Raw genomic sequence first — 27,972 nt, 5'->3', positions numbered from 1 at the left:
AAAGGACAAAAAAATCACTCATGAAATATTTGTATTATAGTAAGATATATTTTAATAAGTATGTACAAAAAAATTATTACAAATGTAACATTGTGTAAAAAGCATCAAACAAAATATAATATAAAAAATATTTATCAAATTATATGTGGTCTAGCCTCTTGGTACAGGGCTCAGCATACATTTCTCAATAGCCATGTAATACATTATTTCAGCTAAAAGTGTGTTTCAAAAGCAGAAATAAAATAAATTTAGTCCTTATAGCTTTCATTCTAAAACATACACTTTAAAAAGACTTTTTTTCCTCAACTTTTCTCATTAACATCATAAATATAATACTTTGAGCCCTGTTGTGGCTCAGAGCTACATGTTGTTCGTCAGTGCCATAGGCTAGCCTAGCCTGAAACATAACTCTCAGTTGTGACACTTGTGCAAAATAGTCTACATTCATGATAAAAATAATGATCAACTAGTGCAGTAAGAACTGGAACAAAACTATAGTTAGCTTTTGTACTACAGCTCTACATCCATGATAAAAATAAAAATTTGGATCAGTTAGTGTGGTAAGAACTGGAACAAAACTTTAGTTAGCTTGACAATTTTGTACTACAGTTCTACATCCATGAATAAAATAAAAATATGGATCAGTTTGTGCAGTAAGAACTGGCACAAAATTCTAGTTAGCTTTTGTACTACAGCTCTACATCCATGATAAAAAATAAAAAAAATATAAATCAGTGAGTGTGGTAAGAACTGGAACAAAACTCTAATTAGCTGTGACAATTTTGTACTACAACTCTACATCCAAAATATGGATCAGTAGGTGCAGTAATAACTGAAACAAAACTAGTTAGCTGTAACTCATTTTGTAGTACAGTTTTATCTCCATGAACTAATGGACAATATATAGGTTATTATCTAGTTTGGTAAATGAAGAAAAAAAAACCTACATTTATAAAGAGATTAACATATATGTGAATGTGTTAAAAAACATTACTTGGAAACAGAATGTACAATATGTCTATAAACAATGGTATCACAAAAATAATTTTAAACAATATTTATGATGATTATTCCTATCTAGAATATACCAAAGTTTGTTTTATAATAATAGTGTAGGCATTTCATTTACAGATATGCATCAAATCTCTAAAGGTCTTGTCTTAACATTACACATATGTATAGTTTATTAAAATGTTTATAATACATAATAATAGGCCTATACTTAAACAAACTTCAGACCTCCTTTGAAATACAAAGTATTTTTAAACTGTAAAGCAACTAAAATCTACTCACTCATGTGAATTAATGGAGCCTCATCATTAAATAACAAACCTAAATAATTGTAAAGGCCAACTTGGTAAAAGGTCTTAATATAGGCCTACACAAATAAAGTCAAAATAAGTGAGATACTATTGGGAAAACAATGTGCTGGGGTTCATTCTATAATACATTTAATATGAGGACCTGAAGTTGGGTGACAGCTGAAATGCATCATGCCTTGTGTTTGCCAAAATAACTTCAAATTGTTCTGGCCAAGCCCTTTTACCTCAGTTGAGAACAATCTGTTACCATTCTTTTCTCAGGTACTTTAGTAAAAGACTCTTCCTTATCATGATAACAAGGGCCCCTCGACTAACCTGGAGAATAAAATTATACAGATTTAATGCTACTTGATGAATGCACTGAAAATGAGCATCACTATTTCAGTTTAATCATAATTAAGTAGATCAGTCAGACCCTAATTTTGAGACTAAAATCTAACTCTTACCTTATAATATCAATTATTATTCTATTTCTGCAATAGTATACCACTGGTGTTAAAAATAATGGTAATAATAAACAGACTTCATGATCCTATAGACCATCAATTTAATGAGAGGAATAAAAATTATGTTTTAGAATATTCAATTCTAAAAGGCAAAAAAGAATTATCTACTCTACTTTTATATATTTTGACATTTTGCACATCAAACATATATAAGATAATGTTACATCCAAAATCATAATGGTGTAATTGAAATTTACTCTAAAACAAACAAGAATTTTTAAATTAAAGAAACAGTAACAGAATTAAAAAAGGTTATCATAAATCGTTATCATATAACAATTTTTAAAATGTTTTAAAAACAAAACAAAAATTAAAAAAAATTAAAAAATAAAAACAAAACAAAAATTAAAAAAAATTAAAAAAAAATACTTAAAAAAAACTTTTTAAAAAACCACGTTTTTCTTGTGGACTAAAAAGTAGAAAATAAATTTTTCTTTTGTGCTTCCTCGAGCTGTGCAGATTCTTGTGATGACTGACAAAAAACATGGGTACGTTCACCATCAAATTTCCCGACCCATCTGCCCGACCCACGTTTTTTGTCAGTCATCACAAGAATCTGCACAGCTCGAGGAAGCACAAAAGAAAAATTTATTTTCTACTTTTTAGTCCACAAGAAAAACGTGGTTTTTTAAAAAGTTTTTTTTAAGTATTTTATTTTCTCCTTTTTAGTCCGTTGCTACACATGAAAAACGTGGTTTTTAAAAAAGTTTTTTATATAGTTTATTTTCTACTTGATCTAATGACTTGATTAAGTATGACTTGACTAAGTGTTTATAAATACACGGACTAAAAATCTTGAGCGACCAGGATTCGAACCTGGGTTGCCACAACGCGAAGTACTAACCACTATACGATCACGGCCAGCGCGCTCACATCGATTGGGGCCGAAGTAACTGTCTCAATAGGCCTCCAGTCTTGTCGGTATCTTTAGAAATCATGTCCTCAATTTTATGGTCCTTGGGGCGTAATTAAATTAAGCTAATTACGGTCTCTAATTGCTAGTTTTTATGATTGCATCTGAAATTGTTAGGCGAAAGTAGCCTGCATGCCAAATTTCAGATCTCTAGAGCAATCAGAAGTGGGCTAATTTTCGATGTCAATTTTAACAACAAACAAACAAACAAACGCGAAGCTGAGTTAAGAAAAACGTGTTAAAATAAAAACAAAATTTTTTTTAAATTAAATTAAAAATTTCATTTTTGAAAGTTTGCTAAAAACACTTTAAACTATACTTACCACTGACCATTTCTCATCCAGTGGATCATATGCATGGTCGTTATAATCTAACCACTCAGTACCCTACAAATGTAATAATTCTTTTAATTTCTAGACACTGGTACTGTTTCATAAGTCTCAATCAATTCTCTTAAGCCAGGCAGAGTACAACAGTCAATATTTTAATGTGTCTTTTTAAAGCAGCCACATAGTATGTGCTTCACAATATTGAAAATAAATTATTCTTAAAAAAATACAAGAAAAATCTGTGTCCTATCATTAAAATATAAGGTTTATTTGACCATTATGGTCTTTAAAGATGAGTTGAACTACAATAAAAAATGCCCATTGTTTCATGAAAAATGAAATGCAACTAAAATACAATAAACATACAATGATAGAAAGCAAATGATAACTGATACTTTTCTAATGTAGTGATTTTATTATAAAAATTTAACAAGTTAAAATTATGGACTTAAGGCTTACCACAACATCCCCTCTTTGTAGTGTTTTCCTTAACTCCCACTGTGAAAAGGGCTTACTGCAAAACATAGCAATTTATTACAGCACACAATATAAAGTGAAATTGGTGTTATGCAAGGATATGTTGAGTCATGAATATTCTCAAAATATAGTATTTGTAAGGAGCTTACTTGTTCTTGACAGTTTCAGGTTTATTTCTTCCAATGTAAACAAATCTAGGATTATCTGAAACAAGAAAAAAACTTTTTTTATAAAGTTGACTTAAAGAAAACTATTGCTCCACATTTAAAAAAATTTTTTAAATAAGTTTTAAAATAGATCCACTGTTTCTCTGAATTGTAGAATGCTAAAAAAATCTTCTTGGTTCAACCCTTTATTCTTGTCTGTATTTGATCCAAAATGTGCATGTAAATCAAGTTGAGTGTTTTAGTAAAGAAAAAAAATGTCATGCATTGTTTTAAAGAAGAGAAATATTGACTGAATTCATTACTTCTCTACTAAACAATAAATATTTTACTTCAATAAAACAATAACAAATAGGTCTAAAAAAATTAGTGGGGATCCAATTATACTTAAATCTAAACCTATATTTCTTTTTTAAATGTAAGGAAATAAAGTAAACAGAAAATGATAAAAACAATAAAATCTGAGATTTGTTAAGCTGACCATCACTATCAGATAAGCTTTAATACTTTTACAAGAATTAATACTTGGACCTATAGTGTCATAGTTACCTATTTTTTGTTGAATTCCTCTTGAAAGCATCTGTTTTGACCTAAATGTTTTAAAAATTTAGGTCTTACATTAGTTATAAGTCTCAAAGATAAATATTTCCGAGGTATTACAGCCTTAACTATAATAGTGGGCATCTCTTTGAAAGGTAATATGTCAGAGGTTAAGTAAAAATGTAATTAACAACTTTGAACTGTCAGTATGACCAAATTTAAAGACATGTTTCCTTTATGACCAGTTGGTTAATTCAACTGTTTCTTTACATAACTGGCTGCATTGTTTCAATTTGCATATACTTCTAGAACCTCAGCTTTTTATTTTCTGTAATTAATCATTCATTCAGTGAAAATTTCTCTTGCTCAATTAATCTAAAACCACCAAACTGACACAACTCCTCACCCCAGGTGTCTGAGTAATTTAACACATCTAGCTATCTATATATATAACTCTCTTTTGGGAGCCGCTAGAAAACAAGCTGTAAACGCGCTCCCTACCTCCCCACCCCTACATGGTCTTAGTGAGCTGTGTTCACTCTAAATGGTTACAAGCAGAGCCAATGATTTTAAACGTAGGGGGAGGGGGGGGGAAGGAAGGATGGGGGGGGGGTTATGGTCCTTAACGAGCTACTTATAGTGTTTTAAAGAAATATTTTCAGTGGCAGCGTTGGTACTGTTGAATTCACAAATTATGAATTACTGAAAAGTAGAAAAAACAACAACTAAATAGCGGCGTATGTTATGCTGCGGGCCGGCTCATTTAGAGGAAAAAGAGGAAAACCCTTGAGGAGAAGAATGTTTATTCTAATTATTTATTTTGCGCATTTATTTGTATTGGACTTTTTGTAAAAGAAAATAGGGCTACAAGTCCAAAATGCTTAAAAAAATTTTCAAAGCAATACATTTAGTGAGGAAATGTGACGTGAACATGTCTCATTAAGCTCTTAATGAATTAATTTAAACATACTTTTTTAATTGTCTCAGAACAAACATTGTTGAACCAAAAGATGTGTTCTGTAATCAAATAAACCTTGTAATTTTAAAGTGTAAATATGTAGTATAGTATTTGTGATACAGTCAAATAAACTCACTTTGAAAGGTCATCATAATTTTCATTGTAATCTCCTATGGGTGGCACTGTAAAAGACATTTGCACTGATTAAGTGTTTACACTGAGTTAATTTTGAATACAGAGATCAATTCTATACACAAATATAAAAAAACTTTCATAATTTGAAAGGACCAATTGATAACCTATTTTTTTTTGGTTAGAGTTATTAAAACTTTTATTTGCATTTGACAGCAGAAATTTTAACACAAAATTATAGCATTGTCATAAAGATGCATACTTAACTAAAAATATATTATTACTAAAGTATCAATTTCATATTATCTGAAAATTCTCAAAATTATAGAGTAACTTACATTTTCTTATGTTGGAGTTGTTGGTAGAAAGGGACTTGTTTTTATTGCTGTAAATTATAAATAAATTGTTGCACTTAGATCGATTTCAAATGTAAGAAAACACAACTAGCATGGCATTTACACTTGTGATATGTATACTTTACATGTCTAGGAAAAAATCGAGCAAAATGTTAATGCAACATGTATACTTATTTCCTGCAAGTTTTTTCCACCTAGATTTGTATAGTATACATGTAGAAGTGTAAACCCGGTGTAAAGATATAAAAATGGTAGTTATATATATATATATATATATAAACTAGATCTTGTTACTGAAGGTAACACAATGGAAAAGATAGTATTATTAACAAGATTTTCTTAGGTTATCTCCCAATTTTCCTAAGAATTGAATTATTTATTTTTTCTTCCTTTGTTTTTACCTATTTCTATTGCCTTCTTCCTCATCACCATCTGCTGAAAAAAATAATAATGTTTTAATTAGATATTGGTAAAAAAAATTAAAAGTTAAAAATAGAACAAAAAAGCCAAAAATATTAAGATATCACTGATGTGTCTTGTTCTATAAAACAAAAATAACTTTAACATATGCTTATACAATTTTTTTTTTAGAATAAGTGTAACAGGTTATGTTTGTTTAAGTAACTATAAAAAAGTAGTAGAACACTCCCAACTTTAAAAGTTATCAACACCAAGCAAATGCAATAGAACATTTGCAACTAAAAAAGGTGAACAATGTTGGATAGTAGAAATTAAATAAAAATGTAAGCAAATATTATATTGTTGTAAAAAGCAAAATGGCACATACTTTTGTTTTCTTCTAACATATCCAACTCTGATGCTCTGCAAATGTATATTATAAATAAATAAATAAATAAATAAATAAATAAATATATATATATATATATATATATATATATATATATATATATATATATATATATATATACACACAAATATTTGTAACTAATTTACAATCCATCATAATAAAAATATGTATATTGTGAATTAAATTTTATGAAGTATTTATAAAATCTTACTTCTTGCGTTGACCTTTTTTTTTACCTGAATTTTTGAAAATAACAAAGAGAACAGAATCAGATGTTAGTAAACATGGTTAATGTACCTTTTTAAAATTAAAAGAATGCATTCTCTTATTAAAAGATTATTAAACTAAAATCATTTTTAACTTTTAAAATGTTGATCCAAACAATCATTTTCATAATCTTTGAAAAATGTAAACTTAGTTAATTTATACTTTCATTTTTATTTCAAAATCTATTTTTCTTTCATGTAAATTAAAAAAAATAAGCATCAAGACATGGTAATATGGTTTTGAAAACAATCTAAAAATAACGTAAAAAAAAGAATTCATTTATAATTTAATCTATAGATTGTAGTTATAGGTTACCACCTCCACTTGAAATGTTTTCATCTTGCAATAAAAAAGCTTTCCTGCAAATAATAGCAATAAAGAAGTATTTGGCTAAAAGAGACCTGAAGGTGAACATAATATAATGATATTACATGGAGTGCAGCTTTTTCTTCATGGATGCATTATTAATATTAGTAAAAGGCAGTAAACTAAAAAGGAGATCTGTGTTGGCTATTCTTTGCTTTTGCCGCTAACATACTTTTTTTTTACTTTTTGAAAGATGATTTGTACCAAATTACCAACTTAAAAGCTAAATATTGGTAAACATACGGGCATCTATTATAGTGTTAAACAACATGTTGGCGTCTAAAATATTGATAGACATGTTGGTAGCTATCATTTTGGTAAACTACCTTTTGTAAGGGATGGAATTGCCTAAGCGGTAGAGAGCTAGGCTGCTTAAAGTCTCTAGTTCAAATCTGGGATCAGGTCAATAGAACATAAAGTTCTGATGGGTACCTAACTCATGTTAGGGAAAGTAAAGGCAGCTGGACAAACCTTCCCTTGATATGCCACGGTCAAGAAACATATGAACTCTACTTCATCTACCCTATTGATCGTTAGGTCTAAAGAGGATTTTTTTTTTATTTTAATTTACATTTTGCCAGCCATAAAAATTGCATTTTAAATTTAATTTAAAATAATAGTCTTTAAAAAAAAATTAATTTGAGCAATATTTTTAGCACAGCTTTCACTACTTACCGCCTGCTGGAGTGTTTCTTTGCTTCCTCTTCTTCTGTCTCATCATCTCTGCTTTCCTCTGAGTCGTTTAGCTGCTCAGCACTTTGTCCAAGGGGCTTTTTGGTTTTGGTCAACGTTGTTTTAGACTTTAGAGGTCTAATTTTCTTTCGTTTGACCACTTTAACTGGATCTTTAAGAAAGCTGTCTGACGCGGCTGGTTCGTCCTCTTGGCGATCACCAAAACCTTGGCTTGGCGTTGCATCTAAATTTTGAGACTCCACCTTCTCCACCTCCTCCACTGATCCCAAGACATTTCTATCCTTATGGAGTTTTCTCTTTTGCTCAATCTTTCTAGGTGGTTTCATTTTGCCTTGTTTGGTTTTTTTCGGCCTAGGACTTTTCTGACTGATAGGTTTGAGCTTGGCTACGTTGCGTTGATTACGACGCAGCTGTTTTTTCTTTGATTTTTTACCTTGAGGAAAATGATGGACCTCTTGGGTTAATGAGCTCTCTTCTTCAACCCCTGCTTCCTCTGTGATTCGAGTTGTGGCATCACTAGTTAAGGATTGTGAGTCTTGAGACATGTGATCTATGTCTATTTTGTACATTAAACCCTAAAATACATAAACAGTATTTACTTTTACTTTTACACAAAAAAATTATTTTAATTTTACCCAGAACAATGTAAATTAAAGTAACCATTATAACTATAAAAAAAAAGTTAAGTACCCTTTTCCAGAGGCGTAGTGACCCTTCCCGGCGCCCAGGGACAAACTTTTGATTTGCACCCCCCCCCCCTCGAACTTTTCATTTGCACCCCCCCCTCAAACTTTCAATTTGGCGTTCCCCCCTAAGGTCGGCGCCCTGGGACATATGTCCCCCCCAGCCCCCCCCCCCCCCTCGCTAGGCCTCTGCCCTTTTCGAAACCTTAGGTCCATTAAGGCAGGTGAAGAAGAGTTCACCTGTTTCAGTGGTTTTGATAAATGAAGGGATATTGTGGTCAGCACTATGCCCTTTACTTTAACTAAAGTGAACTGGGTTGACTCAGAATGTCATATGGGGACTCAAGCCCAGGTTCCAACTCGAGGCTTTCAGGTGAGCAGTTGAACACTCAATCACACAACTACTTACTTATCATAATGATCCAAATTATCTTTAGATATATGACCCCTAGCCGCTAGGCAAGTTATTTAACATTAATTTTAAAAATATATTAAACATTGAACTGAGAAAGGAAAAAAATATAGAAATCACAAAATGTTTCCAAAAGCCATTTATAAATCTCATGTTATTATTTAATTGATAATTAGAATTCTAAGGGCATATATTATATAATTCAGGGATTAACTGACCACCTCAAATAAAATAAAAAAATTTTTTCAGAAACAAGATGCTTGGCCATGTTTTAAACTTTTGTCTGTGTTATTGTTATTGCTAGGGTTAGGGTTAAAGAATTTTTTTTCTATGGAATATGCTTGATCTACACTTTTCTGGTGTTCCAAAGGAAAGTAATAAATAAAGTTTATATCATATTCATTCATTTCATATATTGTTAGGCATTGTGAAGAATGCTGGATTTCTTGATTTGCCAGAAAAGTGTGTATTCCTAGGGTATCCCCTATGGAAGATTGGAGGAGTAGGCCTTATTAACAGAGGAATAATGACATGTGGGTGGGTGTGAAAGGGTGATGCCTAAACCCAAATAAAATTTAAAATGTTTTTTTCTAAACTTCACACATAAAAATTCATTACATTTTTGTTTTACAAAACCAACCTCTGAACCTAAGTCACTGCTAAGTTTAGACACGGGGGTCGGCATTTTAGAATCAAGTGATGAAATGGTCATTCTCCTTGCATCGTCACTATAAATCTTGGACTAAAAAATAAATGAAGTAAACATTTATTTAAATTTTATATAAATAACCAGCTCATGAATATTTTTCTAGTCTGAAGTGAATATGGAAGACTGCAAAAGTTTTGCAACCCTAATTATAACTAAATTTGTATTAAAAGTCATTGTATCAGGGTTTTAACGCTAATTAAGCATGCTTTATTTGTATTTGATCAATTATTCAGTTATAATTTTTACAAAGAATAAATATTTTAAAATCACAATAAGTTGTGAATGATATACTGTAGGAACACAGTTATTTAAAATTCTTCCAAATAATACATGATTGCTTATTCACAGTAAGTTGTAAATTGCATACTGCAAATAGAAATATTCATTCAGTATAAATTCTATCAAAGAATATAGATCTAGATCTATAAGAACAATTTTAGTCATAGTAATTTTAAATTGCATACTGTACCCATTCTTTCAATAGTGAAGTTTTATGCGACATAGATGATATGAGTCTATAAGTCTTAAGTTGTATCCTTCTTGATTCAGCTGCAATTAAAATTAATAAATAATGAAACATCTTTTTTTTTAAATTTAAAGTTCCTTCAGTGAACATCATTTGGTTCCAGTCTAAATTAACCTTAAAAAAGGAAGAGCTCCAAACAATATGTGCCATTGATATCACAGACTTTTCCACTATTTCTGAATTTAATTTGATGTTTTCATTTTTGTTAATAATTATAAAAATATATTTTAGGTAATGCATGAATATGTACACTTTCATACTGAATAAAAATCACAATGCTGATTAACAAGAGTGAATGATCGAGAAGTTGAAAAACAACTTACTGAGTAGAAGGATATTCTAAGACTTACCTTGAAATAATTCATTCTGTTTTGCAATGCGTCGTTCTGTTTTACGCATTTCCTGCTGGCACACCCTCTGATATCTTGGCGATCGAGTCAGAGTGGTCAAACCATTACCACTTCCTTGTACTGACTGCCTTTTTTTCTTTGTCGCCTCGGTGTTTTGGAGATTCTATGCACAGAGTTCATTATCTAATCAATCATTATTTGTGGTTTTATGGTTTAATTTTAAAGATACATTTAACCTTAAATTATGCCACTGAAGCTGACACTCATTAGATGTTGTGGCCTAGTGATAGTGAGCTAGACTGCTAACCCGAGGGTCTCGAGTTCAAATCCTGGTTCAAATAAGTGGAACATCCCTGAGTCCACCCAGCTCTGATGGGTATCTAACTCACGGTAGGGAAACTAAGGCTGCTGGGCATAGGGCTGACTATGCTATCTCTTCATATGCCAAGGTCTCTGAAGCAGATGAACTCTGATACATCTACCCCATGTGTTTCAGGAAATGATGATGATGATGTTGAGGATGATGAAGCTGACACTTAGACATACCCTAAAAAGTATGCCCTAATAACCATGAACATTAAGTCCCTGACCCCATAAACATTATGCCCCTGACATTTGTTTCCATATACCCAATGAACATAACATCTAAAAATTTTAAACGGAACATTCATATTAAACAAGGTCTAAAAAAAAATTTCTAAAAACCATTTACACTTTGAATGCGCGTTTCTTTTTGTTTGACAATGTTATCTAGATCTAATTCCATCTCTTCCATTGATTTGCGCTGAAAAGAAACAACAACTACAGTAACTAAATTATGCCAATGTACAAGAAGTTGGAGGCCTCTGCAGTCCAACACAAAAACTTTTAAAATACACATTATTTAAAAAATATAAAAATGAAAATTTTTCATCAATGTGTTAGAGATGAGTTGGTTTAAACATATATAAGCTGAACTCTGCAGTCTAACACAATAACTTTTAAGACATACCCATGAAATATAAAAATAATAAAACAAAAAAGGGATCAATGCATCAAAATGGGCATAAAATTTAAAGAAACAGTATTAACAATCAATTTTTTTAAAAAGCTTGGTTTAAACATATATAAGCTGATCTCTGCAGTCTAACACAATAACTTTTAAGACATACCCATGAAATATAAAAATAATAAAACAAAAAAGGGATCAATGCATCAAAATGGGCATAAAATTTTAAGAAACAGTATTAACAATCAATTTTTAAAAAAGGCTTGGTTTAAACATATATAAGCTGAACTCTGCAGTCTAACACAATAACTTTTAAGAAATACTCATGAAATATAAAAATAATAAAACAAAAAAGGGATCAATGCATCAAAATGGGCATAAAATTTAAAGAAACCGTATTAACAATTAATTTTAAAAAAAAAGGCTTTGTAAGACAACATTTAAGAACAACATAAAATAAAAGCACATAACTGTCTCACCCTTAAACGCTCACGCTCTGCTAACTCTAGTTAGTGAGGACAAAATTTTTTTTAAAATGTTCACAGCTTTGTCTACTTTTTGAGAAAATATTAAATTATATAAAATTATTTCTTTTACTCTTTTCAATCTTTTTTTTTTTTAAATGTATTGGTCTTTTAATTTTAGAAATTAAATTAACTATTTGGTTAAATTTTTAAAAACAATTCCTGAAGGTTGTGAGAATTTAAAACGTTAAAAACAACTTGAAACATGTTCATTTAAATAAACACTTACTACCAAGTATTTTAATAAGACTCAGAAGGTAAAAAGCAGAGAGGTAGTATTATAAGCCTAACCATGATGTTGTCACTTATATGAATGTGGCCATGTAATAAACTTGTGATTGCTGGTGTTCAGAGTTTCTTCCAGGCATCTCTTTTTTTTTTTGGGGTGGGGGGGGGGGGGGAGCGCCTCTGAAAATATATACTTTTTCAGAGCCCAACCCTAGAAAAATTGATTCCATCCCCTTGAAATTTTCAAGTGCCCCTTCCCCCTCCCCCCAGAAAAGAAAGACTGGAACACTGTTGGTGTTGCAAGCAATAAATGAAAGGTACAGAACAGAGATTCATTCAAGAAATAACATACTGTAAGTTGCTATCCATTTCCTTTGAGGCAGTAATTCTACAAGAACATCTGCAGAGCCCTGTAAGAAACAGAACAGCGTAATTACACTCCATGGTCACTAGCTCAGACTTATGTCAAAATTTCTGGATATAATTTGAATTTTTAATATAAACTACAATAAACCATCCTAAATGTCAAAATTATTTAAGTAAATATTTAGGTATTTTTGTTTGGCAACACAATATGTATTTGGCTTTTATTCTCCCATTTATTTAGCTGGCAATAACAATGTGCATAATTTAATTTAAAAGTATATTTTGAATATTGACCAGGAAATGCATTTTCTAAGTAAAAATGCTAAAATTAAGTGATTTTCTACATACCCAACTAACCACATAAACAAATTCTGAATCTTCCACATCTTCTGTTATCACAGTATTTGCCCTGAAAAAAAAATAGCTGTCATAATTTATTAGGCCTAGAAGTCAGACACTGATAATTTTCATAGATCATCAAATATAAAAGACAATAAATTATTAAATTTGATATTAGCTGGTTTACTATATTGAGTTTTGAAGTTTTCACATTAATTTCTAAAACAGTTATTAAATAACTTATAGCAATAGCGTAATTAATTTCAGTGTTGCAATAAAAATTGTTATTGATTGTTAAGAATTATCACCTAAAATAAAACAACATAACATTTTCATCCGCTTCCTCAATCAGCTTTGGCTTCGGGAAATTATCCAGAAATGGCAAAGTACTGCAATCATAAAATTAGTGTGAAATATTAAAAGAATAATAGGAATTTCCTTTTTCATAGCACTTAGTATTGGTATATAAAAATTATTTTGATTTCAAGCCAAGATGGGATTGCTTTTTTTCCCACAGCTTACAACAGTCTTAATAAAGCTGGGGCTAGTTCAGTATTGTCATGAATAAAATGGTAAGTGCAATGCTGATAAAAATCAACTTTATTAACCCACAGTGAAGAAAGATGGGCTCTTGTTTTTTCTTCTTTTTGTTCTTAACTGTAATATAGCAAGAAATTTTTCCTTCACACCATTCAATATACTGTTTCAACATGATTGTGGCCTGTTGATTATAACAATAGCTTGCTTTATTATCTGTATTTGCTTCAATAGCACTTTGTCCATCAGAGTAAAAAAACTACAAGGAAGCAATTATTTTATTTTGGAGTTTTCTCTCCTTGATAAGTTACTGTCCCCAGCTAACAAGCCTCATCTGTCTTTTTTCTGAACTCGTGACTTTTAGAGTTAGCAACCATGAGCCCTACCGCAAGGTTCCCCTGAGATCAAACATTCTAATGTCTAATGTTAATACAACAAAATACTTGTAAAAACCTGAGAAAACGTATGTGTTCTGGGGCCTCTTCATTGTGCTTGATGTTCATCTCCATCTGGTAAACTTCATGAATGTTAACAGAAAGTAAAATACACGGCTCATCTGTGATAATGCTGTAAGTTCTATAGCTGTAAGGCTGGGATATGCATTCCTCCTGTAACCCAAGTATTCAGTTCAATAAAAACTGTCCAGCTGATAATTCCATTTGTCACAACCTACTTTGTGGTAATACAACTGTTGATTATTTATCTCTTCTTGGAGACCATAGAAAACACCAAGCTGTAAGTGCGCTCCCTACCACCCCCCCCACCCCTACATGGTCTGGTGAGCTATGGTTCACGCTAAATGTTTACAATGGTAGAGTCGGGTTTAGTGATGGCTATTAGGGGCAGATAATTTAGTTTGAAACGATTTTAAACTTAGGGGAGGTAACTAAGAGGAGGCTGCTTTCACAGGGGGGGGGGGGGGTGTAGGGTAGGGGTTAGGGGAAAGGAGGGTGGTGGGGGGGGGGGGTTTATCATCCTTAACGACCTACTGATACTGTTTTAAAGCAAATATTGTCAGTAGCAGCATTGGTACTGTCGAATTCACAAATTATGAATTACTGAAAAGTAGAAAAAAAAAACAACTAAATAGTGGGGTATGATATGCCGCGGGTCAGCTCGTATTATTATAAATCAATATTAAAAATATTAAAGTTTTTTTTTTATGTATATTAGGGTTGACGAGAGGGGGGAGAAGATAATGTTTTATGTCCTCCTCCCTTTCAAGTCACACAAATTCAAACTTTGCTGAAATTCAAGTTTGCATTATCACTAGCTTTCTTTTTTTTTGTGCCACATTTTTAATATATTTTTATTTAATATATTTAATAAATACTAGTTTGGTGGCCTCTCAACTTTGGCAAACCTCATGTTTCTATCACTCTGGATGTTAAAAAATTGGAACTGGCATGAAATATAAAATTATAAAATACATATTGTAAGAGAGTAAAAACAGTGTCTAACCCCAAAGCAGTCTTGAGCCTTATACATCATTATTTCCTTGAATTCACCAAAGTGCAAGCAGTCAGCATTGCCTTTTAATGAGAGCACTTTTACTAGAAGAAAAAAAATAACTTTACATAGTAATTTCTAAAGTAGATCTAAGATTTACACAATTTCTACTTTTTAAAAAAAATAAGGCTGATCTGTGAATATTTGATGTTGTTAATAACATAAGAATATTGCAACACATTTATAAAAAACAATAAATTGTAAAGGGCAGTGATGGATAGAGGGCAGTGATGGATAAAGGGCAGTGATGGATAGAGGGCAGTGATGGATAGAGGGCAGTGATGGATAGAGGGCAGTGATGGATAGAGGGCAGTGATGGATAGAGGGCAGTGATGGATAGAGGGCAGTGATGGATAGAGGGCAGTCTGCTGAGAGGGCAGTGATGGATAGAGGGCAGTGATGGATAGAGGGCAGTGATGGATAGAGGGCAGTGATGGATAGAGGGCAGTGATGGATAGAGGGCAGTGATGGATAGAGGGCAGTGATGGATAGAGGGCAGTGATGGATAGAGGGCAGTGATGGATAGAGGGCAGTGATGGATAGAGGGCAGTGATGGATAAAGGGCAGTGATGGATAGAGGGCAGTGATGGATAGAGGGCAGTGATGGATAGAGGGCAGTGATGGATAAAGGGCAGTGATGGATAGAGGGCAGTGATGGATAGAGGGCAGTGATGGATAGAGGGCAGTGATGGATAGAGGGCAGTGATGGATAGAGGGCAGTGATGGATAGAGGGCAGTGATGGATAGAGGGCAGTGATGGATAGAGGGCAGTGATGGATAGAGGGCAGTGATGGATAGAGGGCAGTGATGGATAGAGGGCAGTGATGGATAGAGGGCAGTGATGGATAGGGGGCAGTGGTGGATAGAGGGCAGTGATGGATAGAGGGCAGTGATGGATAGAGGGCAGTGATGGATAGAGGGCAGTGATGGATAAAGGGCAGTGATGGATAGAGGGCAGTGATGGATAGAGGGCAGTGATGGATAAAGGGCAGTGATGGATAGAGGGCAGTGATGGATAAAGGGCAGTGATGGATAGAGGGCAGTGATGGATAGAGGGCAGTGGTGGATAGAGGGCAGTGATGGATAGAGGGCAGTGATGGATAGAGGGCAGTGATGGATAAAGGGCAGTGATGGATAGAGGGCAGTGATGGATAGAGGGCAGTGATGGATAGAGGGCAGTGATGGATAGAGGGCAGTGATGGATAGAGGGCAGTGATGGATAGAGGGCAGTGATGGATAGAGGGCAGTGATGGATAGAGGGCAGTGATGGATAGAGGGCAGTGATGGATAGAGGGCAGTGATGGATAGAGGGCAGTGATGGATAGAGGGCAGTGATGGATAAAGGGCAGTGATGGATAGAGGGCAGTGATGGATAGAAGGCAGTGATGGATAGAGGGCAGTGATGGATAAAGGGCAGTGATGGATAGAGGGCAGTGATGGATAGAGGGCAGTGATGGATAGAGGGCAGTGATGGATAGAGGGCAGTGATGGATAGAGGGCAGTGATGGATAGAGGGCAGTGATGGATAGAGGGCAGTGATGGATAGAGGGCAGTGATGGATAGAGGGCAGTCTGCTAAGAGGGCAGTAGTCAGGGGCCTAATGTTTAATGGCTTATTTCAATTTTTGTTTAAAGTATCAATCATGTTCACACATTGTAGTATAAACACTAGCTGTCATCACCTCCTACCCAGATGTTGATTGTATAAAGCCAATGTTCCCTGAAATAACATAGTCCAGAGTCCAGTCAGCGTTTGCTTATGACAATAAAAGTGGCTGATTTCAGTGTTAACATAACACAATCAGCAGTGGAATTCTGACAAAGGAGTTTACCCTGATTTAAAAAAAAAATTGAAATAGAAATTTCTTTTACCAGATTGCGTAGTAGTGAGGTGGTCACCATAAAAATACAGATGTTAGGCATAAGGTATGAACTGTGAATTAGCTCAAGTTTACAAGCATTCAGACAAGCAGCATTATAGGATGACCCTAGCAATTGATTTTAAAAAATGCTTAATCATCTTTGCTCACAAGCTGCACTACTAAGAAAGGTATTAAAAAAAATGCTTAACATTTTTGTTAATTAGTAGTGAGGTTTTGGACAGTCATATTTTTAGGGAGCAGGATATCTGAATTTAGTTATTTTGGATTAAAACTATCAACATTCTAATGTGAGATATTAGTCTTTCTTAGTTCCCTCTTTGGACCAAAATAAAAAGACTGTAGGCCTAATTTTATAAATATTCTGTTAGTTTACATACCCTACTTACATTTGCCTGATATCACAAAATAAAATGACTGCGCTTTCTGTCCTTGTCTTATCACAACTTTGAAATTTGGCAGCCTATTTAAGATTCAAAAGTTTTTGAATATTTTTCGTGTGTGTTAATAAGCCTTTTTGATTTCTAGATTTTAAATTATAACCTTCTGCTCTTTACACTGCTCTTTATGTGTCAGTGCACTAAATAATTTTATTTAACTGTCACATTGTATTATTATAATGGAGAAGTAAATTAGTAAACGTATTAATTTTCAAAATGTGATGACTTTATTGAAAGTTTTCGCACCTTAAGTTTAGGCTAGAACAATGTAAAGTGCAGTCTGATAAGGATTTTTTTTTTACAAACTTTACCAAGTTTTAAGTTAATAGTAAATAGTATAGTTTTAAATACTTAATTCACTGGATTAATGGTTAATAAGGGAGGACTATCAGGGATGTTGGGAAAAAGAAGAATAAGATAATTGTTATACTTCAACAGGAATGAGAGTTTTGCAACTCTATTTTATCTAAGTCTTTGAGCAACAATGAGTTTACTTCATAATGTTGACCATGATTCCAATATGCTTCAAAGTATTGGCTTAGTAGCATTATTTTGCATGGTTACAAATGTAATCAGTCTATATATTAAAAAAAAAAGTAAAGTTTCCCTTTCAAACCTGACGGTCTATGGGGCAAGTGAAGTAGAGTTCACTTGTTTCTGTGACCTCGGCATATGAAGAGATAGTGTGGTCAGCACTATGCCCAGCTGCTTTTACTTTCCCTAACGTGAGTTAGATACCCATCAGAGTTGGGTGAACTCAGGGACAGTCTACTGACTTGAACCCTGATTCGAACTTGAGACTTACAGGTTAGCAGTCCAGCTCTCTACCACTAGACCACTCTGCCCCATAATTATATATTAATATCATAGAATTCCAATATTTAAGAAACTTGAATGATAGAAACACTTACTCCATAAGCCAAGCCACTCTCCCAATGTAATACTGGTAGTTCACAGGGTATTCCACAAATGGTTTTAAAGCTTGAAAACACTTAACTATCTAAGAAAACCATGTGTATTAAAAGCTGTTTGAAATACACATTGTTTATAACTGCTAAAAGCTGTTTAAAATAAATATTATGAACATCTTTTAAAAGTTATTTGAAATAAATATTATTAACATGTTTTTTACAAGGCAATATCTAAAAAAATATTTAAAAAATGATAGATTTCATTTTTCTTCAGAACTTTCAAATTTTTACAAATTTTCAATAAAAATTTTTATATTATTTACAATTCTGTCTTATTTACTCATCAAACAATGCATAATTATGGACCTTAACGTTTTACAATTTACAGTCCTATGCGACCAAATATGCACAAGTTGTTTTTTTTGTGTGTAGTATTGTACTATTTGCCCAAAAATCCCTGTTCTGTCTATGCCATTGTTTCACTATTCAGTTTGATGCTGTTTTTTCAATTAAAATGTAATTCGCATGGTAATCTGCATTTATTTTTATATGTGAGTTACATTTTATTTTAATTTTTAAATTAATTATTCAAAGCAACTTTTTCTTTTTTTTTAAAAAATAGTTATTTCCCTTTGCTAGAGGTATGGCAAAGACAAGAAAAATTCAAAGCCTGTACAAGGTTAATCATATTGCATTTATCTACTATTTCCCTTAAGTATATAAACACAAAGTAGACTAACTGAATAAATATGATTATTAAATTTAACTTTCAAGATACCTTATCTATCTCATATTCACTTCTTTGAAACCAAGGTGTAGTCAAGGATAGTTTAACCTCCATTGGTACATGTATCTGGAAAACAAGTGTAGATAATTGATTTATTTTATGATTTAGTCAGACACTCAGAAAATTGCCACAGCCTTACTATGGATATTGGAGAATGGGCCTTGTTAAAAAAAGTGCTGTTTTAACACAGAGGTCTAGTGGTGACCCGTCAAAAGAGCGCACGGCAAAAGAGCGCCGACATAAGAGCGCAGACAAAAGAGCGCAGACAAAAGAGCGCAGACAAAAGAGCGTCGACATAAGAGCGCCGACAAAAGAGCGCAGACAAAAGAGCGCCGACATAAGAGCGCAGTCAATTAAAAAAACACATGTTATACGCTATACGAATATGACATGGTTAACACTTGTTTTAATTAAACAATCGGTGAGAGAACAACATCTTTATTTATATATTATGGTTAATATGTTATGAATGCAGTTTGACAATATTTCTAACCCAAGTAATATGGAGAATGTATGTGTTATTAGATTGCGTTTTGAATAATTGGACTTCACGTAGATTGTACCAGTTTTTTGGTTAAAGAAACTGAACAATTAGTTTTTTAATGAAACAATAAAGAGTTAACATCAAACTATGCCTTCTGATCTGAGTTAATTTTCTTGTTTTTATTTTTTTATTAAATATGGTTTTTCGATTTTTAGTTTGCGCTCTTATGTCGGCGCTCTTTTGTCGGGAAATTAGTGCGCTCATATGTCGGCGCTCTTTTGTCTGCGCTCTTATGTCGCCGCTATTTTGTCGTGCGCTCTTTTGACGGGGTGCCAGGTCTAGTACCTGTTGAGATAACACAGGGGGTGTGTCACCACATCAGATTTATCTGTAACTACCCCAACCATCACTAGTTGTGGCAATGTATTTCTTATCACCAGAGAGACAATAATTTTTAAAGGCTTCAATAACGCATTACGTGTACTTTTCTACATATGATCTTGTTTTATAAAACCTCAGTTATTTAAACGTAAACAAAACCTGCACTGTATTTATTGGACTTTGGTTGTTGGGGGATAGGTTTGTCTACACTACCACCCAAGAGCCAGGGCTGTATGAAAGCACAGAGTGTACATTGATCAACCTCTATAATAGAGAGGTGTCAGGGGCATCACATTATTAGCCCAAAAAATTTATGAAGTTGTTGAGAATATATATATATATATATATATATATATATATATATATATATATATATATATATATATATATATATATATATATATATATATATATATATATATATATATATATATATATATATATGTATATATATAGGCCTTTAAATATATGTATATGTATATATATGTATATAGGTATGTATATATATGTATATATATATATATATATATATATATATATATATATATATATATATTTATATATAGGCCTTTAAATATATGTATACAGGTATGTATATATGTATATATGTATATATATATATATATATATATATATATATATATATATATATATATATATATATATATATATATATATATATATATATATATATAGGCCTTTAAATATATGTATATAGGTATGTATATATGTATATATGTGTATATATATATATATATATATATATATATATATATATATATATATATATATATATATATATATATATATATATATATATATATATATATATATATATATATATATATATATATATATATATATATATATATATATATATATACACATTATATACATGTGTACATGTGTGATTTAGTTATAATACAGACCTCATTTGATATTTTATATTTAGATTCTGCATCAAACATTTTTTTCCCTTTCATTAATGGCATCTTGGAAACACAAATAGGTTTGTTTACTTTAGTCTTGAACAAAGATTCAGTATTTGCAGACCTGTTATAAGGAATGGTAGTCAGCTAACTTGGTATTATAGTACAGTTTTTTTTTTTTAAAAACATATGAGACTGAATGTTGTAGTTTACATGTCAAATTTTATGTTACTTCTGGCTAAAGTAATTCTTCTTCTTCGTTCTTAATTATTAGTGTTGAAGGGGATCGAGATTTATCTGCCAGTGGGTTTGAACTCGAGACTTTGTTCGAATTTATCAACACAATTAAGCGTTACGTGTCAACTGGTTATGCGCCATTGAGGCCATTGACTCCGATTTCAGCCTGCTTTTCTTTTTGGATTTGCTTCCATAGCCTTTGTCCAACCAAGAACAAACTACAAGGCAGCAGTTGTTTAGTTTTGGAGTTGTCTCTCCTAGAAAAGTGGCTGTCCCCAGCTAACGAGCCTTATCTGCCCGAGGGTTCGAACTTGAGACTTTTCGGTTTAGCAACCATGAGCTTTACCGACTCGACCACTTCGAACCCTAAAGTAATGAATACAAAGTATTAAACATTTTTTGAAAATTTTTCCTAACTTATTCCTGCTTTTTCTGTGTTATAAAATGTAGACTAGTAAACTGACCCTTACTAGAAATGGCACCGCACCCTCCCACAAAGCATGGCTAAAATATACACTGAGCACTGCTAATATTTAATTTTAGTATATTAATCAATTTACAAAAATAGTCTTTATAAAATGAGAAATATAAATCTCTAAATGCAACTCTCAATGTTTTCTTATTAACAGATTAACTTACATCTTTGAAATTACTGCTATAAACCTTTGCACACTTAGTACCAAGCGAATGACCCGAAGAAATTTTTTTATTGCCTGAAAATTTGTATTACGTCAATTAGGAAGCTACTTAATTACTATGCTCACTTCAAAATTAATAATTATAGTTTTCATTACAACATTACATAAAAATGGTCGATATTACAAGCTTTTCAGGCTACTCCTGAATGATAATAACAGTAGGCTAGCATAGCAGTTTATCAAAGAGAAACATGAAATCTAGAAAAAAATTTACTTTCAGATGTGCACATACTCAAAGGCGGAAAGTAAAAAAAAAAGAAACGCCTTCTGCTAAATTACTGATTAAGATGTTTGCCCTGCTTTATTTATCAGGAATCTTTAAGTCTTAAGGCATTTTTATAACTTCAGGACTGATTAATTAAGTGATTCCATGAAAATTACAGGAGTTTGTTTTTAAAAAAAAATTAATGAGTTTTTTTAATGAGTTTTCAAGGAAGTCCTGTAAGTTATTGATACCACTGAAACATGTAAATGATCTTGTATTGTTTAACTCAGTAGTTTTTAACAGTCAGAAGGCATCCCTGTCTACACAAATATTTTAGTTGTAACAACAAAAACAAATTTTGATTAAAAAAAAATTAACCTTGTTCCTTCTAATGCTAACAACTAGCTCGGCAATCTTCATCGCCACTTCAGGTTTATGCAACCGTCTCCAATTTGAACTTCTCTTCAACTGTTTCATATTATTCCTCGCACGGGTTTGGTGAATTTTAAACATGAACTGAATTATTGGAAGTAAAACTGACTTCTCGTGAGCAGATGGGCCAAAAACTGATTTCCTTCTATAGAGAGTAAAATTAATTGTCATTAGTTATTCACAAACAGATGATGTGGAAGATTATGAACAAAGATATGAAAGTTTACTTTTATTTTGGATAAGTTTATCAGTGTGAAGACTTACACTCAATAGCTTGCCCTAAACTAATCAAAATCAGAAAACTGATTATATTGTAGAAAAAATATTATTTTTGTTACAAAAATAGGGTTCTGGTGTTTAAAAAAAAAAGATGAAGTAATTGACACACATGGGCTACTGTTACTTTTAAAGTTTTTAAAGCAAACTGGTATTTATATAATTTAACATAATTTAACATTTAATATAAAATTTACATAAAATGGTTTTGTGAAGCAAGAAAAAGGTGTAAGGTAAAATATTGATTGCTTTTACAAAAAGGCATACGAATATAAGTATAAATAAAGTGAAGAAACATTTATAAAACAAAATACAATGTAATTAAACATGCAGGATCAATAACACAATAGATTACATTAAAACGACTGTTGCCACTTTTATCCAAACAATAAGTATTTTTGAAAAAAAAACATTGTTAACAGCTTAACAATGCAAGTGTAATAACTCCTGATTGTGTGACACATGGTCTTGTTAGGGGTCATCCATAAATGACGTCACACTTTTTTTGATGATTTTTACCTCCCCCTCCCCTCTGTCACACATTGTCACAAAAAGCCAGACCCCCCCTAAAATGACATCACACCTCAGCCTACAACCCCCCTCAAAATTGCAGTTGAATTTTTTTTTAAACATTGATATTTTTCCAAAATCTTGTCTGAAATCTGTCAAAATAGAGTATTTTAATCAATTCCTATTACAATTTATTAAAACTGTTTTTCTAAAACGCAAAACAACGTCAAAAATTTGTTTTCTAACATTTCTTTTCTATAAAGCAAAAGTGTGACGTCGCACCATCTGAACCCCCCACTCCCCCTCATCACACGTCATCACAAAATTACCAACCCCTCTCCCCCCTACGAGTGTGACATCATTTATGGACGACCCCTTAAGAAAAAGCCATGCCATGTTTTTTTTCTGTTTAGCATGACAATCATATGATTAAATAATCTATTTTACCATATTTATTTACATTAGGCATAACATAATTTACAACAACCACAAGTTGGTAAAAGGAAAGGAATTGTAGGCAAAGCACAGTTAAAATACATTGAACTTACGTGTCCTTTCCTTGAGGAGCCCCACTAAAGAAACATTTGTATTGGTACAATTAAGTATAAGTCTATTCAATACTTATGCGGGTGTCTAAATTATCTATTTATACAATACAGATAAAATGAATATAGTTTTAACATTAACTTAAGCAGAAATACTATAAATTGTTGAGACAAAAATAGAGCTTACTATTCTTTTGCTTGTGGGGTAGGCCAAACAGAAGTGGTTCGACTGGAATAAAAAAAAATTATTTCCCTTTTAGCCATGTCCAATAATGAAATTTCCAATTCTAAGGTTACATTTTGCTTTACAATTTAAGTATGTTATTTAAAGGCTTTAGTAATAGATTAGGGATCAAATGTTAAAGAATAATTATCAAAAGTACATACTAATCAATAAAATAATTTAGATACAAATAAAAGCAGACCTATCATGATTGTAAGAGGTGTAGATTAAAAACAAATTAACTAATAATATTGTGTTATTGCAGAAACAATTTAAAATCTGTAATTTTTTTTTTTGAAAGACAACTCTGAAGTATATAATTTAAAAACCAATTTTAAGTAAACTAAAAGAAATAAACTTTAATCAAAACTCAAGACATTTTGATACATTTGTTTACCTATCTTCAGATCTGAAATTAAAAAATTATACGTGATAAAATACACTCTTTCTATACCTAAAGTTATTTCCCTTTCGATAATGTATTTTTACTTAACTTTTAATTAATAAAGTTTAAAATAAATGTTCCAATCATTAATCTTGAAACCGTAGGCCTATAGATTACAAATTAGACATTTTTGTCTTGTCCTAAGGAATGCTACAAAATTTGAAAGAAAATTGCTCCTTTAGAAACTAGGTTATTTTATGAATTGCAAAATTTGCTCACAATCCTTGTGAATATGACTTTTTAAAAAAAATTATAAACAACTTACAATGTTAACTCAGACTTTTTTTTCCTATCTTTCATTCTGTTGTACCACCTCAAAATTTCAAGTCGATGTTGACGAATACTTGGATCTCTTAGGTCTTGGAAAAGGAGATATTTTTCTCCATAATAGCGTTGCAAGGCAATATCTAAAAAAAATTATCAATTTTGTCAATCAGCATAATCATAACTAGATAGGTTATTTTTATACATGGTGAAGTACCAAATTCCTAAAGCATAGGTTACAGATAGGCTGATTTCACATAACTATACTATAATTTTATTATTTAAAAAAACTGCCCGATAATAATATCATGGTATACAAAGCATATAAAACAAACCATTATTAAAATAATCAGGTAATTAACACCTTAGCATGGAAGAAACTGATTTTCATTGTTTTATTTGTAAGTATGTTTTTTTTTTAAATAGTTATGCAAATATAGATCTAGTATGATTTTCAAAGCATCTTCCAGTATAGTCTATATACTAAATTAATCATTTGGTCACTAAATTTAGTGATTTACATTACAAAGCATCTTTTAGAACTTGGTATGATCACAAATGTTTTTTTTATAAGCAATGCTGTTGTTTTTTTTAATTTGGCCAAATAAAGTATGATTATCAAAGAACCTTCCAGTATAGTCTATGAAAAAAATACTTAACACTAATCATTTGATCACTAAATTTAGTATGATCACAGATGTGTACCTTCGTCCCTTCTCTGTAGCTCATCAAATGGTTGATTATCATCCCATATCTCATCTGGTATATCTGGTATTTTGTAACTATTATGAAAAAAAAAAAGCAATCAATAAAACATTCTGGTCTATTAGATTATATTCAATGACATTTATACCATGTAATTAAGTTGCAATAGGTAAGAGATTAATATCATTATCAACGTTAAAAATTTTAAAACACCAATAACTGCAAAATGGAAATACTAAAACTTAAGCTTGTAGGAAATATTGCTGAAATGAGATAGCACAGTTGAGCAAGAAATCTTGAAAAGAAGGTGATCTAAGACAGCAAGTATTACCAGACAAGATCATTTTCATGTAGATCTAATTTCTAAACCTAATCCACAAGGGACTAAACAATTCCAGAAGTAGAAAAAAAAAAAAAAAAAAAAATAAGAACAAAAAATTAATGGAAAGAGTAGGAAAGAAATGGAGAAAATAGGTAAGTAAAAAAGCATTGAAGAATGTTAATAATAATATTACTGGCATTTTCTCCACTTAGAGATGAAAATAAAAGAGGAGCAGATAATGAATCAGCGTCTTAATTCATTGAATCTTCTTTTTAAAAAGGGGATGTTATATAAACATAATCCAAATCTGAAATATGTGATTTGCTAACGTAATATCCACACTCTAAACCTTTACCTAACCCAAGTCCTCGTATAACAATCATACATTTGACCGAATCATACATTTGACCAAAACACCAAACCTGAGGTTACAAAACTATAAGAACTAACAACCTTGTCCTTTGCCGAACACTACCATACTAGGCTGACACTACTACACACACCCCTTTTTTAAGTAGATTCCATTAATGTGGCATTTTCGGAATAACACATACAAACGAAATACTCCATCACTTACTTTCTGTACCAAGGGACATAAACCTTATTGGGCATTAATTTAGCCTGAGCACAGCGTTTCATTGCCACGTCGTAAGGGGAGACAACGATTTTCGTTGCTGACACATGTTGTTCCGCCTCGTTTATTTTCAGATCAAAATCTTTGAATTTTCCCGGATCTAAACTCGGGCTTCGCTCACGTGTTATTTTATTTGCTTTCAATGAAGATTTCGGAGACTTATTGTAATTGGCATTACACATAGTGTTGACGAATCTAGCTGATCGCTCCATTGCAAAAAGAAAAATACTACGTATTTGAATCTTAATATTTCAAAAAAATAATTTTTGAAAATTATCTGTGAAAGAAAAAAAAAAGACTTTGAAATAGTATTAGGTATTCAGTAGTTTAAAAAATTATACACATCTTAATTAATTTGTATCCCTTAATAAATTGTTTAATTGTGAAAACAAAAATTGGCAAAATCACAGTTTTTACTCGAGTGCAAAATATTTGGTTTGGTGACGTTTCATAAATAAGTTTAATGATTCAAAATGGGGGGGGGGGGTGCATTACTTTTTATATTTTGTTAAATGGGGTTGCAAGGAAGGGGAGTTTCTTTTAGGCATCTCCTGGGAAGCGCCCCCCCCCCCCCTTCACCGACTAGACAAAATGTAGTTTATATAGATCTAGAAAACAATTTTTTTTTAACAAGTGTCTGCACCCCTCCCGGAGAAAAATGTCTGAAAGAAACATTCGGGTAGTAAGTAGAGTGGTGCATGGTATTGTTGAAATGACAGATTTTCCTCTATTTAATGGCCCTGCGGCATCTAGATCTACATCCGTGTTACAAGCAAGAGCAAATAAATATTGTGATGGCAAAATTTCAAACTGATACCGCTAAATTGTCGAGTTCTTAGGACGTTCTTGAGTACACCCGGGCGACTGAACATAGTGCTAACCACACCATCCCAGTCTTATGTCGAGGTAACAGGTGACGTGTACTTCAGATGCCCCATGTACCGTACTTCACTAACAAGGTTTAATTTTATTAAATGATATACCAACATACAACGTAGCAAGGTCGGGTGTCACCACTTAATGGTGTCACCCCCAGAGGCGTAGCGACCCTTCCCGGGGATAAACTTTCAATTTTCGATTTGCACCCCCTCCCTCAAACTTTCGATTTGCACCTCTTACAAGACTATTTAACACTCAAATTAATCACTTAATTAAGAGGAATTATCATTTTCTCTATATACTTTGCTATTTTTTGCCTTGGTGTCACCCCCCTAAATGGTGTCATCCGGTGAGGTCCGCATCCCCCGCCCCCTCCCGCTCGCTACGCCTCTGCTAACTAGGTTTAATTTTTTAAAATGATATACCAACATATTTATCGAAATAGGGTACTAGCAACGCATACAGAGGCGTCGCGAGGCGGGGACGTGGAAGTGCGGACCGTACTAGGTGCCGCATCAGATGACACCCGACCTAGCGACGCCACTGAACGAATAGGCTGTTTATTTAGTAACCAAACGTGTATAATATTAAATCTACCAGCCTTTGACCTGTAATTTCTAATAATATTAAATTTATCTTTACCTAATGTGCACACTCAGAACGAAAACAAATTATAGATCTATGTCTAGATTAGTGTAGAGATTCAACACATACATCTTTTTAAAATGTTTACTTCTGTTTGTTCAAAGTGCACTTTTAAATCGTGCGTTCATTGTATGTAACA

At 32.1% G+C, this 27,972-nt stretch overlaps 1 protein-coding gene across 1 annotated transcript; it reads right to left on the bottom strand.

Annotated features, from left to right (window-relative positions):
• Nucleotides 1–64: 64 nt before the first annotated feature.
• LOC131957296 (uncharacterized) lies at nucleotides 65–27,876 on the bottom strand. Its single transcript, XM_059322022.1, has 35 exons — nucleotides 27,831–27,876; nucleotides 26,253–26,586; nucleotides 25,354–25,430; nucleotides 24,650–24,791; nucleotides 24,337–24,348; nucleotides 23,904–23,945; nucleotides 23,720–23,743; nucleotides 22,332–22,530; nucleotides 21,690–21,763; nucleotides 20,814–20,937; nucleotides 19,011–19,085; nucleotides 18,233–18,321; nucleotides 17,271–17,344; nucleotides 14,955–15,046; nucleotides 13,947–14,101; nucleotides 13,265–13,345; nucleotides 12,966–13,026; nucleotides 12,604–12,661; nucleotides 11,979–12,004; nucleotides 11,224–11,295; nucleotides 10,512–10,674; nucleotides 10,105–10,184; nucleotides 9,567–9,668; nucleotides 7,814–8,406; nucleotides 7,091–7,131; nucleotides 6,717–6,741; nucleotides 6,485–6,519; nucleotides 6,099–6,132; nucleotides 5,680–5,726; nucleotides 5,346–5,391; nucleotides 4,261–4,301; nucleotides 3,697–3,751; nucleotides 3,530–3,584; nucleotides 3,065–3,127; nucleotides 65–1,637 (listed from the first exon to the last, which is right to left on the bottom strand). Exons 2-35 carry the CDS (start codon nucleotides 26,519–26,521, stop codon nucleotides 1,566–1,568), a joined length of 3,198 nt encoding a protein of 1,065 aa, XP_059178005.1. The 5' UTR covers nucleotides 26,522–26,586; nucleotides 27,831–27,876; the 3' UTR covers nucleotides 65–1,565.
• Nucleotides 27,877–27,972: the final 96 nt, after the last annotated feature.

This window comes from Physella acuta, unplaced genomic scaffold, assembly GCF_028476545.2.
Source record: "Physella acuta isolate Inbredline_101_S28 unplaced genomic scaffold, ASM2847654v3 ptg001231l, whole genome shotgun sequence".
In the NCBI taxonomy this organism is placed as follows: Eukaryota; Metazoa; Mollusca; class Gastropoda; family Physidae; genus Physella; species Physella acuta.
The sequence above is the reverse complement of the archived record's forward strand: the minus strand, read 5'-3'. Positions and strand labels throughout refer to the sequence as shown.

Coding starts and splice junctions, on each gene's coding strand:
- LOC131957296 (XM_059322022.1), bottom strand. CDS start 26,521: ATGGAGCGATCAGCTAGATTCGTCAACACTATGTGTAATGCCAATTAC. Junction 25,431..26,252: donor TATGTCCCTTGGTACAGAAA/GTAAGTGATGGA, acceptor TTTTCATAATAG/TTACAAAATACCAGATATAC. Junction 11,296..11,978: donor CAGAGCGTGAGCGTTTAAGG/GTGAGACAGTTA, acceptor GTTTCTTTTCAG/CGCAAATCAATGGAAGAGAT.